Genomic DNA, 17,091 nt, shown 5'->3' with positions numbered 1-17,091 from the left:
TCTTAATTCTCCCCTTTTGACATTCTTTTTATGGATCATCCCCACCACTTCTTTTTTCCTCTTTGCTTAGCAGTGGCACCTTACATCTATAAGTTCTACTTCAACGCTTTGCTACCCTCTTAAATATGGAATATTTAAATATGGAATATGGAAGCATTGGTATAAAAAATGATATAAACACACTCAGAAAGAAAAAATAATAATGCTCTTCCTTGATCCTGTTCTGTCTTGAACTATCCAGTGGCTCCTCTTCCAGATTTCTCTCAATGCAAGCCTACACCCTTGCTACTCTGAGAGCTTGTCAGAAATGCACAATCCCAGACCTGCTGCTCAGCATGTGCACTTTCCACAAGGTCCCCAGGGGACTAATTAAAATTTGAGAAACTCTGATCTATCAGTCTGCTTCTACATTCCCACAGTAAGAGTGGGAAAGCTTTGCTGTTCGTCTCTGACAAGTTTCGGTGCTGGAAGCTCACTTCAAATTTGTCTCACGTTTCAAATACTCTTCTCTTCCCTTTTCTAAAGACCTATTTTACTTTGCCCCCGTCCTCCACAGACCCCTGCTTCCTTTTCCTTCATTTACTCCCTGTAACCTCTGCCTCTCTCATTCTTTAGTCCTTCTTTCCTCTTCCTCATTTCCCGACTTTCCCTAGGGTGTAGAGTACCTTGAAACAGAACTAATAATTTAGCTCCTTAAAGGGGACTCTCAATTTAATCTGTGGCTGACACCAGATAAGATACACAGCTTCCCTCCTTTTCTCGTCTTTTTCCTCACTATGCATTTGACAGGTGATTTTCTTTTTTTTTTTGCATCAACAGTGTTACGTTTTTTAATAGTTTTCAGAAATATAAGCTGCATAGCTTTTTAGAATAAAAAATGATATAACTTCAGGTACATGCTTTAGGACACTTGGTTAAACAACAAGCAAACTGTGTCTTTGAGGACCACCTCAAAAGGGTGGCACACTTCACAGTGTAACTTGGTAACAGACATGGAGATAGATGATTATATCATGGCATGTTGTCTGCAAAAGAACATCTGGACACTCAGAGCTTAAATAGAACACACCACACAGTTAAGTATTCAAGCACTGCTTTTTGGCCAAATAAAAACTGCCTAAAAACTGCTGATGGATTTTTGACAAGAAAAAAAGACGTAGCTGCTTAGTTCTTCTGATACAGCACTTCTTTTCCAGAATGAGACAGGCTCAGTTCAACTTGAAATCAGTGTGAGGAATGATACTTCCTCTTAACCGACAGGTGATTTTCTTTGGCTATTAGAATATATCAGAATTCCCATTTTAAATCAACATGCTGTCAAATGACTTTTTCATAAAAATATAGTTCTTACCTTCTACTTGTCCATTTAATATATTTTTTCCTCTTTGACCTGCAGCTCCAGATAAATGATCAACATACTTCTCTGGAAGTCTCTCAGAGATACTCTGTTAAAATTGATATTAATAATGAGTTGCATAAAGCTTTCCTAATCCCCTTCTAATAGCTGAAAATACCCTACTTTTTAAAAATTTCCTACTTTACAAGCAATTAGATTTAAAAATAAGAGAAGCATGCATTGAAAACCCAAACATTGAAATAGAAAACTTCATATACACTCTCTAGATCAAGTCTACCTTTTATCCTCATTTGGCTACTGACTCTGTAAACTGAGCATGGAAAGCCAGAGGAATTATTTTCACAGACGAAAAATGTGCCTGACCTACAGGCACATTTCAGCAAACAATTACCTTCAAAACACCTAACTCTACTTTGCATTCCTTGGCAAAAGAAGAGAGTATTTTTAAAAAATATGTGTTTAAATAAATTCTTTAATAAGTACACTTGCTATAAATTTAAAATATTTCTAAAGACAGAAATTTTTTAGTATTAAAATAATATACTTGGCATGAAAAGAAACCATGAAGTATGTCATGTTGAGCATAAACAGAACACTGTAGAAGCTGCTTCATTTAGGTAAACAAGGGCTTATAAGAATCTGTTATTTGATAAAATTTTTATTGATAGGAAAAAGAGTTGAATAAAATAGCGAAGTAGTAAGAAAAACTTTTATGTTTAAATAATAGCAGAAAATTTAAATATAGTTATGCAACTCTTCAAAAAAGTACAGCAAGCTTTAATAAGGGAAGAATAAGAACATTTATTTATTAATAATCTAAATGTGCCAAGCTTTTCTTATGCACATTTTATTTTCTACATACAACAACAATGATAAAAGTGATTGTAAGGACAGTTACCCCACTTCCTGTTTCCTGGTCCTTCCAAGATGCGAGAGTGTAATGACGAACAGATGGGATCCGCTGCTCTCTCTGTCCAGAACGTCCCTCCCCTGGACCCTCACATGACTGGCTCCTTCCCATCCTCCCCTTGGTAGCTTTTCTCACATGCAGATCTTTTCTGACTACCTAAATTCCACTCCCACCCCCATCCCCATCCTAACTACAAACACTCTCAATGTTGTCTGACGTAACATTCTCCATGTTCTTTGCCTCTCACTGTTGTGGCCTCTCCCGTTGAGGAGCACAGGCTCTGGACGCGCAGGCTTAGCGGCCATGGCTCACGGGTGCAGCCGCTCCGCGGTACGTGGGATCTTCCCGGACCGGGGCACGAACCTGTGTCCCCTGCATCGGCAGGTGGGCTCTCAACCACTGCGCCACCAGGGAAGCCCTCTCAATTTTCTTTACATGAAGGACTTAACAGTGACTTATAAAGGATTCCTGTTTGGTTCCCACCACTACAGCCTAACCCCTCAATTGGTACAGTCAGTGTCTAACTGCCCAGTACATAGTTGGTATTCAATAACAGGAATTTATTTAAGATCAAAACATTTAAAATGTCGAGAGGACCTCAAGTACCAAAGCACTTGATACCTATAGGAGATCTCCGATAACAGTCTATAGAAACTTAACATACCCCAAGCTAGAAATCCACATGCCCGTTCTAATTTTCCTATTCTTAACACTACTGTCATTTTATTGTCCTTCAGGTTTTAAAAAAGTGCCCCAGCATTTAGTGAGTCACTAATTGCCACTGTGATCATTGTTTATTAGTTTCTGCTTTATAACAAAAGTGCATCAGTCATACATATACATCTGTTCCCACATCCCTTCCCTCATGCATCTCCCTCCCTCCCACTCTCCCCATCCCACCCCTCCAGGCGGTCACAAAGCACCGAGCTGATCTCCCTGTGCTCTGCGGCTGCTTCCCACTATCTATCTACCTTACGTTTGGTAGTGTATATATGTCCATGCACTGTGATCATTTTTGTCTTACATTTCTATAGCACCCTTTACAGTTTACAAGGTGTGTTCACAGCTCTTACCACATCTGTTCCCTACACATACCTGAGAAGTGGGTACCAGTACCATTTTTACGAAGGAGGTCATTGACGCTCAACCAGGGTAGACAAGTCTTTCCGAGATCCCACAGCTAGTGACAGAACCAGGATGCTACCATGTCTTTTGACTTTAAACACAGTGCTGTATCACTGCAGCAGCTGCCTATATCTAACAGATCAGGCCCTTCTTATCTCTTTCCATAGCTGTCACCTTACAACAGGTCATCATTACTTTATATTTACGTTACTTCAAGTATGGCTGCCATAAAGGTACTCAATGCACACTAGTTTATCCAAAATGGTGTGTACTTATTAAAACATCGCTAAACCTAACTGTTGTTATTATAACGCCACATACTTATTATTCCCCATTCTTTTGCTTCTCTTGAAACGTTCCTTGCAGATCTATTTGAAAATCCAAATGTAATAATACTTTCAAGTCTCAGGCACTATCTTTTTCAGGTCTAAGTGGTAAAAAACTACATTTTAACCTGTTTCTCTCTGAACCTCACTAGGAGTTTTACACATCCATATGTACCAAAGAAACATACATTTGCTTGGGAGACTGGGACTGACAGATACACCCTACTATATATAAAATAGATGAATAATAAGGACCTCCTGTATAGCACAGAGAACTCTACTGAAAACTCTGTAATGGCCTATATGGGGAAGGCATCGAAAAAAGAGTGGATATATGTATAACTGATTCACTTTGCTGTATATCTGAAACTAACACAACATTGTAAATCAACTAGACTCCAACAAAAATTTTTAAAAAAAAGAAAAGAAAAAAGAAACATACATTTGGCCATAGGCTGACCTGGAATAATGCTTCAGTTTTTAGATAAATTTAACTTCAGAACCCAAACTGATTCCTTATGGCTTCTAAGCCTTGGTTTTTGCTCTGTGCTACACTGGTTTCATTAGGTGAATCTTGCAAATTAACAAAAGTGCACTATGTGGTAGTTATTATACTTAGCACACAATTATTTAATTAATTACAGGTTAAAAATGTAAGGAAAAACTTTTGATGGGCAAATGCAAAAGTGAGGAAGTAAAGTCAAAGCACCCCCCCTTTTATGTTTTAACATCACTCACTGCTTATATTTTAAAATAAAAAAATAATAATAATAATAGTAGACAGTACCTCAGAATCCCAAGGTGATTCTATACCTTCCTCTTCTCCTAATCCTAATGCTGACATCATATCTGTAAAATGCAGCCACAGATACATTAATGAGAACATTTACTACTATGAATTTTAAATACATATATGTCTATCTCCATCCACAAATATTTAAATAAAATAAAGTAGCAGAAAAGAATTTCAGAGGGGTGAGGCATTTTCAGGAAGAAAAAGTTGGTAGTAGTTGGGATACTTCTGAAGAAACGGAGCAAAAGAAACATACTTAAAAAGAAATGGAAAAAAAAAAGGGCTTCACTGGTGGCGCAGTGGTTGAGGGTCCGCCTGCCGATGCAGGGGATACAGATTCGTGCCCTGGTACGGGAAGATCCCACATGCCGCTGAGCGGCTGGACCCGTGAGCCATGGCCGCTGGGCCTGCGCGTCCGGAGCCTGTGCTCCGCAACGGGACAGGCAACAGCAGTGAGAGGCCCACGTACCGCAAAAAAAAAAAAAAAAAAAAGAAAGAAATGGATAGTATATTTGGATCTACACACTTTAGATGTTTTTAGACTAGCCTTTAAGCATAGAAAAAATTCATAAATATTCACTAAATTACCACTCCTATTATTTTTCTGAGCTCCATCAAAAGAAGTCAAATTGGGCTTCCCTGGTGGCGCAGTGGTTGAGAGTCTACCTGCCGATGCCGGGGACACGGGTTCGTGCCCTGGTCCGGGAAGATCCCACATGCCGCGGAGCGGCTGGGCCCGTGAGCCATGGCCGCTGAGCCTGCGCATCCGGAGCCTATGCTCCGCAACGGGAGAGGCCATAACAGTGAGAGGCTTGCGTACCGCAAAAAAAAAAAAAAAAGAAGTCAAATTCTTATGATCTGTTTGCTCCTGTGGAGCACGTTCAATATCAGTATCGTTTCCTTTTTCCTCAATTTCTGGATTTGTTGCTCCTTCCTATAAAAACAAAACAAAACAAACACCTCATTCCAGAAAACATCATATTCACTCATTTGGTCATTCAATCAATCAGTAAGACCACAAACATTTACTGGATCTGGCAAATCATAGGCACTATCCTGGGAGAAAAGTTGGAAATATAAATAGAAGACCGATTCTGCTCTGTATTCCAGGAGAAGTAGAGCTACATGAAAACAAGTAAGAACAGCAAAGTATCATTCAAAAGCTCTACAACTGATGTGAACAGAGTACAGGAAGGGCACACAGGAAAGAGGAGTCAGCTGTATCTGGGTAGCTCAGGAAATGCTGCAAAGACAGGTCTGTGTCTTAAAAGACACACACAGTGTAGAGCGGGGAAGTGAAGGGGATTCTAGAAAAGGCAGCCTGAGCAAAAGGACGAGGCGTGAAACAACATAACAAGTCACGTGGAAAACTAGAACACAGTTACCGGGAATGGTATGGAGAGACAAAACTGGAGGATCAGAGCCAAACCAAAAAAAGCAAGTGTCCTCCTAGAACATGAACTTTCTCCTTCATGTGATGGGGATCCACTACATAAGTAGAGGTGTTACATCTTCACAAATATATTTTAGAAAGGTCACTCTGGCAGCAACGTAAAGATGAACATCAGGGGAGCAAAACTAGAAAAGAGCATTTCAAAATTATAAGTGAGAAAGTAATAGGAAATGAAAAATGGTAAGCAGGTAGAAAATACTGAACTTGATGAGCAACAGGATGTGGTGATTTCAGGGAGGGATGGAGTCCAGGATTTTTCCTGCTTTGGTATTTCAGTGATGTTATCTACTAGGATGGGGAAGACAGATGACAGAGTAGCTTACAGAGTCAGGAAAGAGGAAAGCATCAGGGACAATGTCTTCAGTTTGGGGCATAACAAATTTGAGGCACCCAGGGGACTTAGAGGAAAGATTTGGATAAATGCATTTGGATTAGTAATAGATAAACTTATTCAGGAAAAGCATATGATGTTAAGATAAATATCTGTAAAATATACTAACCTGGTATAATTAAATGATGCAAACCTATGCAGAATTCTGAACTTTTGAAAATATAAACAAGACTGGGGAAGAAAACTATGAGATTCAATTTTTCGATTATATATTGCAACATTTGTTTAAGGATATAAAATATACTCTTTCACGAATATGTGCAAATATTCATTTCCTGGATATTATAGCAATAAGCATTTTTAAGTTTAATGAAAAGATTTAATTGTAAAACACCAACTCAAGAGACTACAAGAACACTCCTTTTCAAAAATTAATCTGAAAAGACAAGTTTGAAATTGTAGAAGAGAATGTTTATGTGATTATGGAATTATAAGGCATTTTTAAGTACTACTATGATGTACAAAAGAAATATAAAACCCTATTTTGAGTGTTGCTGTAGATCAAAAAATTGTTTCTTAAAGTCATATAAGACATTCTGGAAGTCTAGGAGCAAATAATTTGAATTGGTAAACTTGAAAATGTTTTTCAAAAATTAGTCGGGGACTCAAGCTTTTTGTGTCAGGTCATCTCTTCCTAACTAGAAAAATTATTATGAAGGTATGTAACCACGGATGACTTGGTGATTTATTATTAACACTTTTATTGAAGTGCACTGGCATTTTAAGAAAACAATTAGAGATGCCTTATCATTTTGGGCATTAAAAAGATCAATCCCTTTTCTTTGCTGTTAGTAAGATTAACGATAAACAGTTTTGCATAGAACATTTCTACATGTGTGCTGTTTTAATTTTCAATGAATAGGTCCTTTTTTTTTTTTATAATAGTTTTAAGCCCAACGAAGGAGTTATCATCATAGGAGCCACAAACTTCCCAGAGGCATTAGATAAGTAAGTATTAAAATTTTTGTGATATATTCTAGAATAGTGATGAACTTTAAAAATATTGTGCTAAGTGAAGGAAACCCATCACAAAACATCACATATTATATGATTGCTTTTATATGAAATGTCTAGAATAAGCAGATCCATAGCAACAGAAAGGAATTTAGTGGTTGCCAGAGGTTAGGGAAAATGGGGAATAACTGCCAGTAGATTTGGGGTTTCTTTCAGCTGGAGAAGAGAGGGAGGGGGTAAAGATTCTCTAAAATTAGATTGTGGTGATGGTTGGGCAACTCTGAATATATTAAAAACCACTGGGTTACACTACCAAACGTAAAATAGATAGCTAGTGGGAAGCAGCGGCACAGCACAGGGAGATCAGCTCGGTGCTTTGTGACCACCTAGAGGGGTGGGATAGGGAGGGTGGCAGGGAGGGAGATGCAAGAGGGAGGGGATATGGGGACATATGTATATGTATAGCTGATTCACTTTGTTATACAGCAGAAAATAACACAACATGGTAAAGCAAATTATACTCCAATAATGATGTTAAAAAAAACAACACTGGGTTTTCGACTTCAAATTCTATGATATGAAAATTGCATCTCAGTAAAGCTGCTAAAAGAATCTTCTCACAACTTAAACATCACAAAGCTTTTGGGTTGGGGGGTAGAGAGGATTTTTAGAATAAAATTTACTATAGTTTAAAAGTTTTATTGGTTTTATTACATAGAAGTTATTCATACTTTCATTTGATCTAATAGTTGGTTCTTGCCTAAGACTCTAGTTTAACATTTTGTACTTAATAGCAGTAAGATGGATGTGTAGCTCTCATAAGAGGTTGCTGTAGAATTATTTGTTCCTTGACTGGCCGACTTGCATGTCTTTGTCTCTGAAGGGTTGTATGCTATCTAGATGCACACATTTATCTATATGAACCTTTGTTCTGCCTTCTGGTTATTGAAACTGTTCTTTGAGCCACGTTTTATAAGGAACTAATCTGAATATTTATGTTCAAAATAAATATTGGTTGCCATTGTCTTTCCATCTTCTCTTTAGGATGTCAGTCCTGTTTAACTTGACCTTCAGCACAGTCAGCTTATTAATTTATATTTTCTTTTTGTATTCTCCCTTTAGCGCCTTAATACGTCCTGGTCGTTTTGACATGCAGGTTACAGTTCCCAGGCCAGATGTAAAAGGTCGAACAGAAATCTTGAAGTGGTATCTCAATAAAATAAAGTTTGATCAGTGTAAGTCTTAATTCGACGATACAGACATTATCTCCATAAAATGGTAATATATCAATCCACCCTGTTTGTGGTCCTTACTCAGGATGTCTTAAAAGACAAATTCCTTTAAATGTCTAGTTTTCTCTCCTCTTGTTTGTCCATAAAGTCCATTTCTCAATGAACGTGTGTCCAGAGATTCTGTCATTTTGAATCCCGATTCTAAAGAAAGTTTTCTTTTGAGTACTTAGATAATACTTGATGAAATCTATGTATAAATGTTTCTTTAGATGAATGTAAAATATAAAATCATATAAAAAGCACCTGTATATTATGAGCATAGTACCTCATGATATAGTCACTTTGGGGCCAAAAGAGGGGAAGCAGACTATAAAACAAAACACATGGAAATATTATGGAACTACCTGAGTAATAAAAGCAGCTATTAAAGCTGCAGTATTTTCAAAGATATCTGAATCAATTCTTAAAACCAAGTATGTTTCTGATAATAAGGGGGGCTTTTATGTCCAAAGTTATTTCAAGATGAAATTCTGAAAACAAAATGTCTATGAATGTGCTTTTTCAGTTTGTGGTTAGGCCATAATTAAAGGTTTGTAAATCGTTATCTGGCAACTCTACCTTTCTCTGTTTATCACAAAGTTATTTAAATATAAGAACTTTTGTGATTTGTCCCAATGACAATTTTAATGGTGTGTTTACTAGCAGTTTTGGCTTTTTCCCCTTAGAATTTAGTGAAGTAAGCTTTTGTAAAATTACAGTTCATGATGGCTATCTCCTTTTTTCATTTGCAATGTGAGTTCTTTATGAAGAGCTTTTTATTAGCTCTTCTGAAATTTTAATATTGTGTCCTGTCTGCATATAGCTGTTGATCCAGAAATCATAGCTCGAGGTACTGTTGGCTTTTCTGGAGCAGAGTTGGAGAATCTTGTGAACCAAGCTGCTTTAAAGGCAGCTGTTGATGGAAAAGAAGTGGTAACCATGAAGGAACTAGAGTTTTCCAAAGATAAAATCCTAATGGGTATGTTTTCTTTCTTTTTTTCCCCTATCTTATACTGTTCATTATGCTAGAGAAAAAAATCTTTTTTTTTAAATTGCCACTTGGTAATTTTTGGTTTAGTGGTAATTCACTCTTTTTTTAAAAAATTTTATTTATTTATTATTGGCTGCATTGGGTCTTCGTTGCTGCATGCGGGCTTTCTCTAGTTGCGGCAAGCGGGGGCTACTCTTTTTTTTTTTTTTTTTTTTTTTTTTTTTTTTTTTTGGGGTACGCAGGCCTCTCACTGCTGTGGCCTCTCCCGCCGCAGAGCACAGGCTCCGGACGCGCAGGCCCAGCGGCCACGGCTCACGGGCCCAGCCGCTCCGCGGCACGTGGGATCCTCCCGGACCGGGGCACGAACCCGCGCCCCCTGCATCGGCAGGCGGACTCCCAACCACTGCGCCACCAGGGAAGCCCGGGGGGCTACTCTTCATTGCGGTGCATGGGCTTCTCATTGTGGTGGTTTCTCTTCTTGTGGAACATGGGCTCTAGGTGCGTGGGCTTCAGTAGTTGTGGCTTATGGGCTCTAGAACTCAGGCTCAGTAGCTGTGGCACATGGGCTTAGTTGCTCCGCGGCATGTGGAGTGTTCTTGGACCAGAGCTCGAACCCGTGTCCCCTGCATTGGCAGGCGGATTCTTAACCACTGCGCCACAAGGGAAGTCCGAGAAAAAAACTCTTAATTTTGAGAGAAAGTTTATAAAAAAGAAAGGTATAGAATCATGCAAATATATACTCTAACAGAGCAACACAGTTTGGCCTGTTACAGAACAAATATATTATAACTTATGTTACACTCTTTGGGGGGCATGAGTGCCCATGTCTTTCCTCTTGTCTGATATTGCTGATAAAAGAATAGTTAATTTTACTGTTTTTCAGAATTTAATTTTTATTTTAAATCTTGAATTGCCTTCAAAACAGGTTAGTTATGATATTCCTGTTAAATTAGAAGTTTATTTTCTAGAAATAGAATACAGCTTTTCCTTTTGATATAAGGATTAAGATGATAGTTTTTACAGTTTGGTTTTCAGTTGACAAATTATGGTTTACATGGGTTGTAGAGTGGAATCTACTCATTTTTTAAACTTTCAAACTTTTAAAATATTTATTAATGATATTAAATCATATGACTCTAAGAATGACTTTGAGACAAAGGAGCTTCATTCATTTAAATATACCTTCTTAATGGAGTATTTTACTTAAGTAAATTTTTATTCTTAGGGCCTGAGCGTAGAAGTGTGGAAATTGATAACAAAAACAAAACAATCACAGCGTAGCATGAATCTGGTCACGCTATTATTGCATATTACACTAAAGATAAAATATAATTCTTAAATATATAGTTGCTCTTTTCCCCTCGAAAGAAATTATGTATCATAGTGACTGGTTCAATAGTTTTTCTAAGTTTTTTCTCATTGAGTACAAGTTTCATTTTCATATCTTTCTAATTATAGACGTTTATTCTTATTTATTTTTTAAATTTTATTTTTGGCTGCGTTGGGTCTTCTTTGCTGCACGCGGGCTTTCTCTAGTGGAAGCGAGAGGGGGCTGCTCTTCATTGCGGTGCGTGGGCTTCTCATTGCGGTGGCTTCTCTTGTTGCAGAGCACAGGCTCTAGGCGTGCGGGCCTCAGTAGTTGTGATACATGGGCTCAGTGGTTGTGGCTTGCAGGCTCTAGAGCACGGGCCCAGTAGTTGTGGCGCACAGGCTGAGTTGCTCCGCGGCATGTGGGATCTTCCCAGACCAGGGCTCGAACCGTGTCCCCTGCATTGGCAGGCAGATTCTTAACCACTGCACCACCAGGGACGTCCCTATAGACGTTTTAAACATTTTTGTGCAACGAGGGACAAACAGTTGTATTGCAGCATTAACTACTTACTATTTATAAACTGCACTTTTGCTTTCCTCATTTTATACATAGCTGGTTTGGTAATCAATCACCATGACCATCTCTATTAAATGCCGCTGAGCTTTCAGCATCATGGTATTAAGTAAGGTCATGAGAGACAAATGATAATTCAGCTTATTAATGTAAGTGTTTCAAAACTGTGTCTGTGTTTTCTTTGTTTTCCAATTGTCTAGGTGTACCTGTTGCCTGAAAATGATCGACGGAACGAAACTAGAGCTCAGCTTCTTGCTCAGATGGATGTCAGTATGGGAGGAAGAGTGGCAGAGGAACTTATATTTGGAGCTGATCATATTACAACAGGTTGGCTGTAAAGAATAGCTTTGGTTCAAATTGTGTTTGTTGGTTTAAAGATTTTTTTAACTTGAGTTTTATGTATATTTCAAAATTTTAGGTGCTTCCAGTGATTTTGATAATGCAACCCAAATAGCAAAGCAGATCGTCACCAAATTTGGAATGAGTGAAAAGGTAATGGCTAATTTTAATCCTTCCTCATGTATCAAATGTTGATGTGCCAAGTGTCTCTTTGTGAGAGAGGATTCTCATTATAAATTGATAGATTTTCCCGTCTCATTCCAAATGGATTTAACAAAGCTGACTCTAAACTAAATGTCATTTTCTGAGAAATGTAACATACTCTTTCCATTCCAGCTGCTCAAACAGTAAGAGTTATTATTTCATGAATTAACCAAATAATATAAATTCTTTAGCTTTTTTTACTCATATGACATCGAAGACCTTCTTGTTGAGCTTGCTTACTTTGCCCTTTCCACATACTTCACGTTCCTACATTATCACTGTGGCTCCATAAAGCAATTCCAGTACTCTGTGAATTGTGGATTTCTGGACTAGAATAGCTGCTAAGGTTTTCTAAGAAGGTACTCAGAACGATACTTAGGATTTAAAATTTTCCCTCTTGCTCACACTTTTTAGTATTCTACTTTCAGAAGAATAATGAAGTTTTTTTGCCCTCAAGGGCATTTTTATATTGTATTTTTTCTTTGCCCCCATGATATGTATTTTCTTATGTATAGGATAGTACTTCCTCTGTTACATACATTAGTGTTGGAGGTTTTTCTGTTGGATTTCTTTCTTTTCATTGATTTTAGCTTGGAGTTATGACCTACAGTGATACAGGGAAACTGAGTCCAGAAGCTCAATCTGCTATTGAACAGGAAACCAGAATCCTTCTGAGGGTAATGATCTTTTTTTAAATGTTTATTTATCTATTTAGTCAAAATGTGCCTAAATATTTGGGTGCTTGCAAAAAAACTAAAGTTCCTCTGTTTTATAAAGTTAATAGGTGCACCGTTGCTGCCGTGATTAACTATGTCATAGACTGGATCTTTGACATAGACTGGAACGCCTGATCATAGACTGGATCTTTATTTTATTCTGGCCATAGGCTAAGAACAATTTATATACATACATATATATATATATATTTATTTATTTATTTATATATATATACACATATATGTATATATATATTTTTTAAAATAAATTTATTTTATTTTTGGCTGCATTGGGTCTTTGTTGCTGCATGTGGGCTTTCTCTAGTTGCAGCGAGCAGGGGCTGCTTTTCATTGCGGTGGCTTCTCTTGTTGCTGAGCATGGGCTCTAGGGCACGGGCTTCAGTGGCTGTGGTGAGGGGCTTCAGTGGTTGTGGCGTGTGGGCTTAGTTGCTTCGCGGCATGTGGGATCTTCCCGGACCAGGGATTGAACCCGTGTCCCCTGCATTGGCAGGCGGATTCTTAACCACTGTGCCACTAGGGAAACCCAGAACAATTTACATTGTGATTTAAATATTCAGTTCTTCTTTAGCTGATATATTTCTAATATTTTATGTATTTTCTTTAATTTGATTATTTTACTTGGACATGGTTATGTTCAAAATGTCTAGTAATTGTATTGTGTTTATATGACCTGTGCTTCTTGGTTTTAGTAAATTCATTTTTACATTTTCCACCCAAGTTTATAAGGACAAAAATATAATTCGCTAGTAAAATATTGGCATAAACATTGTACAGGCGAATATGACACTGCCAAAAATGAACTGTTATTACTGCTGTTATTCATAAGCTGATAAACTTAATTCAGACTCACCTTTGGAAAGAGAGTTGAAGGATTTAAATGAAAAGTTCAAGGTGGGTTGCAAAAAAAAAAAATCAAATGTATGGAAGTCAGGGATCACCTCTAATGATATTGTATTACAGTATTGAGAGGTGAGTGTGTTACCAAGTAAAAGAATGGAAATTATATCTTTTCTGGCCATTCTAGATTGAGTAAATTGGTGAAATCTCAAGAGGCAAAAGGAGCAAACTCCCTTTCCTTTTAGCACGTATACTGAAAAGAGAAATAGATTTCTGTGTTCACAGACCTTATTTAGAAAGCAGATAAGTACAGTGTATAATTTTATTTCTTAAGTAGCTTTTTGTTTAAGTAGTCCTCAGTTATCTCTATGATAGACTTTGAGGTTAAAAATGTAACATTTGGAAGTATGAAAGAGTTATCTTTAGGGAACGAAGCTTTTAAATGCATTTATCTTTCATAACTAGAAGTCAATAGATTTTATAGTTTTTTTAGGGTGCATAAAGGCTTTTTATCTCATTGAGGGTTTGTGCTTCTCCTAAGGTTTCTGCCTCTTACATATCTGCTTTGTATTTCAGGATTCGTATGAGCGAGCAAAACATATCTTGAAGACTCGTGCAAAAGAGCACAAGAATCTAGCAGAAGCTTTACTGACCTATGAGCCTTTGGATGCCAAAGAGGTTCAGATTGTTCTTGAGGGGAAGAAATTGGATGTGAGATGATAGCTCTTGATGCATTGTTGGTTTTATTGCAAGACCATAAGTAGCACTGCAGTAGTCGTATTTTGCAACACTTTTCTCCCATTCTTGGTATCACTCAAGGGTGTGAAACACTTTGTCAGTCTTTTGTCACATTTATCTAATTTTGATTATTCTCATGATGGACACCTACTGCAAACAGCAATTTACCAAAGAAAATAAAGAACTATCAGGATTGAAAACAGCTTGTTTGAGAAATGTCAATCAGTTATTAAGTTGAAAATAAGTAATGATTTTATGGTTGGTTACAGTGCTAGATGTGAATAGAAATTGTGCCTTTAGCTCTTGGGAAGTATTTTTACTTAGGAAAATAAAATTCTTGAAGGACTGTCTTTATTTCTAGATAGTACCACTTATCTTTGATAAAGAAATGATGCTATTTGGCTATTGGTAAATCATATTTCTACATACATCAGTGGAAACTTCATTAAGATGCACTTAATTATGATCTAGATTGACCATATATAAAGTGTTTTTTTAAAAATCTAAGAGTAGAGAATTGTGAACCTACAGATACAATCGGAATTTAAATGATTATTATAAGCTTTTTAAAATGCAGCTTGCATTTTCATGGTCTTTTTTATTTTAACATTACTATCACTCTGAAAATGAAGTTTATTTCAGAGCAGCAGCATTTTGTTAAATAAACAAGTAACACACCTCAAATTATGAATAACTATGTAATTATGCTTTGCGTTAAAACCAAAATAAAACCAAAAACCCAGTCCCATTCAGAGTGAACTTTTGAATTATGCTGTGTTAGAAATGGAAAGTTGTGTTTATTTTTCAGTCAGATTTTGTGAATATGAATGTGTTGTTACAGAATTTACAGATGACTTTATCTAACTCAGTAGAAAAATTATTTTAGAGCACATTGTAGTGGTTTTACAACCATACTATATTCTTGAAGTGATTTTATTAAAATTACCTACAGTTTTCTAGTACCTTTTAAGCTGTATATGGTCTTCGTTGAGGTTGGTAGAGGGAGCTTGCTACATGATATTCTTGCCCTTTATTTGGGTAATTTAAAATTTTGATGTACTTTCAAACTTAGAGAAACATTACCAGAATAATACAAGGAATTCTCATATACCCTTGATTCTGATATACCAGTTATTTTCATTTGCCCGTTTTTTATTGCCCCTGCTTCCTTTCTCCCTTCCTCCTCTCTTCCCTCCCTCCCTCCTTCCCTCCCCTTCTCTCTGTGTTTATATATATATATATATATGAGTATACATGTCTTTGCGTGGACACGTTTTCATTTGTCTTGGTAGACTTCTAGAAATCGCTGTGTGATGTGGTGAGTTTCTGTTTAACTTGTTAAGAACCTGATGAACTGTTTTGAAAGTAACTATATAATTTAATGTTCCAACTACCAGTGTATGAAGGTTCCTGTTTCTCCATATCTTGTACAGTGTTTCTTATAGTCTTGTCCTTTTGACAAAGCCAACCTAGTGGGTATGAAGTAGAATCTCATTGTGGATTTAATTTACATTTCCCTACGACTAGTGATTTTGAACATCCTCTGCTAGGCTTTTGGTCATTTGTATATCGTCTTTGGAGAAATGTCTGTTGAAATCCTCCCTCCCCTCTTTGGGTTGTTGTCTTCTGTGTTGTAAGAGATCATATATTCTAAAGACAAGTCCTTTATCATATGGATCTTGTTTTTTTTGTTTTTTTGTGTTTTTTTTGGCGGTACGCGGGCCTCTCGCTGTTGTGGCCTCTCCCATTGCGGAGCACAGGCTCTGGACGTGCAGGCTCAGTGACCATGGCTCACGGGCCCAGCTGGCCGCGGCATGTGGGATCTTCCCAGACCGGGGCACGAACCCATGTCCCCTGCATCGGCAGGCGGACTCTCAACCACTGCACCACCAGGGAAGCCCAATCTTGATTTTTTTTTAATCCAGTGTGAAAATCTCTGTTGTTTGAGTAGGGTGTTTAGTTCATTCATATTTAATATTTATGTAGTGGCTTTTACATCTGCCATTTGCTATTTGTTTTCTGTTTTTCTCGTATCTAAAGAGATCCCTGTGTTCCTCTTCTTCTTTTTTGGCTGCACAGCATGGCTTGTGGGATCTTAGTTCCCCAACAGGAATTGAACCCGGGCCCTTGGCAGTGAGAGCACGGAGTTCTAACCACTGGACTAACAGGAAATTCCCTGTTCCTCCTATTGTGAGTTATGTCTTAGCAGTTGCTCTAGGGATGACAGTACGCATTTATCACTCTTGATCACAGGCTCCTTCAAAATAATACAAGTTTAATTCTGTCAAAATGTAGTAAATTTGTTGCTTTCTTACCTACTTCTTGGCCCTAAATAGCAGAAAGAAGAGGAGAGGTGACCTAGAGAACCTCAGTCTCTCCATTGGGAATTGGAGTAGCCTCTAATTTTAGCCACAGAAGGTTTTCCTCAACTGTATATGTTGGGATTTTGCAAAAATCCTGTTCTGATGAACCTCCAGATGAGATTGGTGGGAGGAGTGAGTGGTGTGGCTCTTACTCCTTAGCTGCCCAGAATGATTGTCATCTCTGAAGTGGTTATAGGGAAGTCGTGTCCATATCCCCCTCCCCGACCCCCCACCATCCCATACCTCCTCCTTTTAGTTTAGTGTATATTAGCAGGTTGGGCTAGAGGAATCAGCTGCTATGCGGTTGATTTTTTTTTAACCCTTTCCCTTATTTGCCTTTTACTCCTCCCCTTAATCTAAAAGCTCTGTTTAATGCAACTGGAAATCTTTATCCTCCTCCCTCCCCCTTCCTTTATA

At 37.6% G+C, this 17,091-nt stretch overlaps 2 protein-coding genes across 2 annotated transcripts in view; one reads left to right on the top strand and one right to left on the bottom strand.

Annotated features, from left to right (window-relative positions):
• LOC309797651 (ankyrin repeat domain-containing protein 26-like) overlaps nucleotides 1–17,091 on the bottom strand; it is a 137,792-nt gene that overhangs the window by 54,780 nt on the left and 65,921 nt on the right. Inside the window, exons 11-12 of the mRNA XM_082646112.1 lie at nucleotides 4,506–4,567; nucleotides 1,352–1,445 (exon numbers count right to left, since the gene is read on the bottom strand). Coding sequence (XP_082502238.1) covers nucleotides 1,352–1,445; nucleotides 4,506–4,567 — 156 coding nt within the window. The remainder of the gene's footprint in view (nucleotides 1–1,351; nucleotides 1,446–4,505; nucleotides 4,568–17,091) is intronic.
• LOC309797654 (ATP-dependent zinc metalloprotease YME1L1-like) lies at nucleotides 6,840–12,831 on the top strand. The gene is made up of 5 exons (XM_082646115.1): nucleotides 6,840–7,303; nucleotides 8,432–8,544; nucleotides 9,404–9,559; nucleotides 10,797–11,783; nucleotides 11,875–12,831. The coding sequence occupies exons 2-4, from the start codon at nucleotides 8,460–8,462 to the stop codon at nucleotides 10,850–10,852; spliced, it is 297 nt and encodes a 98-aa protein (XP_082502241.1). The 5' UTR covers nucleotides 6,840–7,303; nucleotides 8,432–8,459; the 3' UTR covers nucleotides 10,853–11,783; nucleotides 11,875–12,831.

Source organism: Mesoplodon mirus (genome assembly GCF_964341445.2).
Source record: "Mesoplodon mirus genome assembly, contig: HAP1_SCAFFOLD_832, whole genome shotgun sequence".
Taxonomy (NCBI): domain Eukaryota; kingdom Metazoa; phylum Chordata; class Mammalia; order Artiodactyla; family Ziphiidae; genus Mesoplodon; species Mesoplodon mirus.
Note: the sequence above shows the minus strand (reverse complement) of the source record. Positions and strands in the feature narration are given on the sequence as shown.

Excerpts from the sequence above, each read along its gene's own strand:
- LOC309797654 (XM_082646115.1), top strand. The coding sequence starts at position 8,460 with ATGCAGGTTACAGTTCCCAGGCCAGATGTAAAAGGTCGAACAGAAATC. Across the intron at positions 8,545-9,403 it reads TAAAATAAAGTTTGATCAGT|CTGTTGATCCAGAAATCATA; the intron begins GTAAGTCTTAAT and ends GTCTGCATATAG. Across the intron at positions 9,560-10,796 it reads CAAAGATAAAATCCTAATGG|GGCCTGAGCGTAGAAGTGTG; the intron begins GTATGTTTTCTT and ends TTTTATTCTTAG.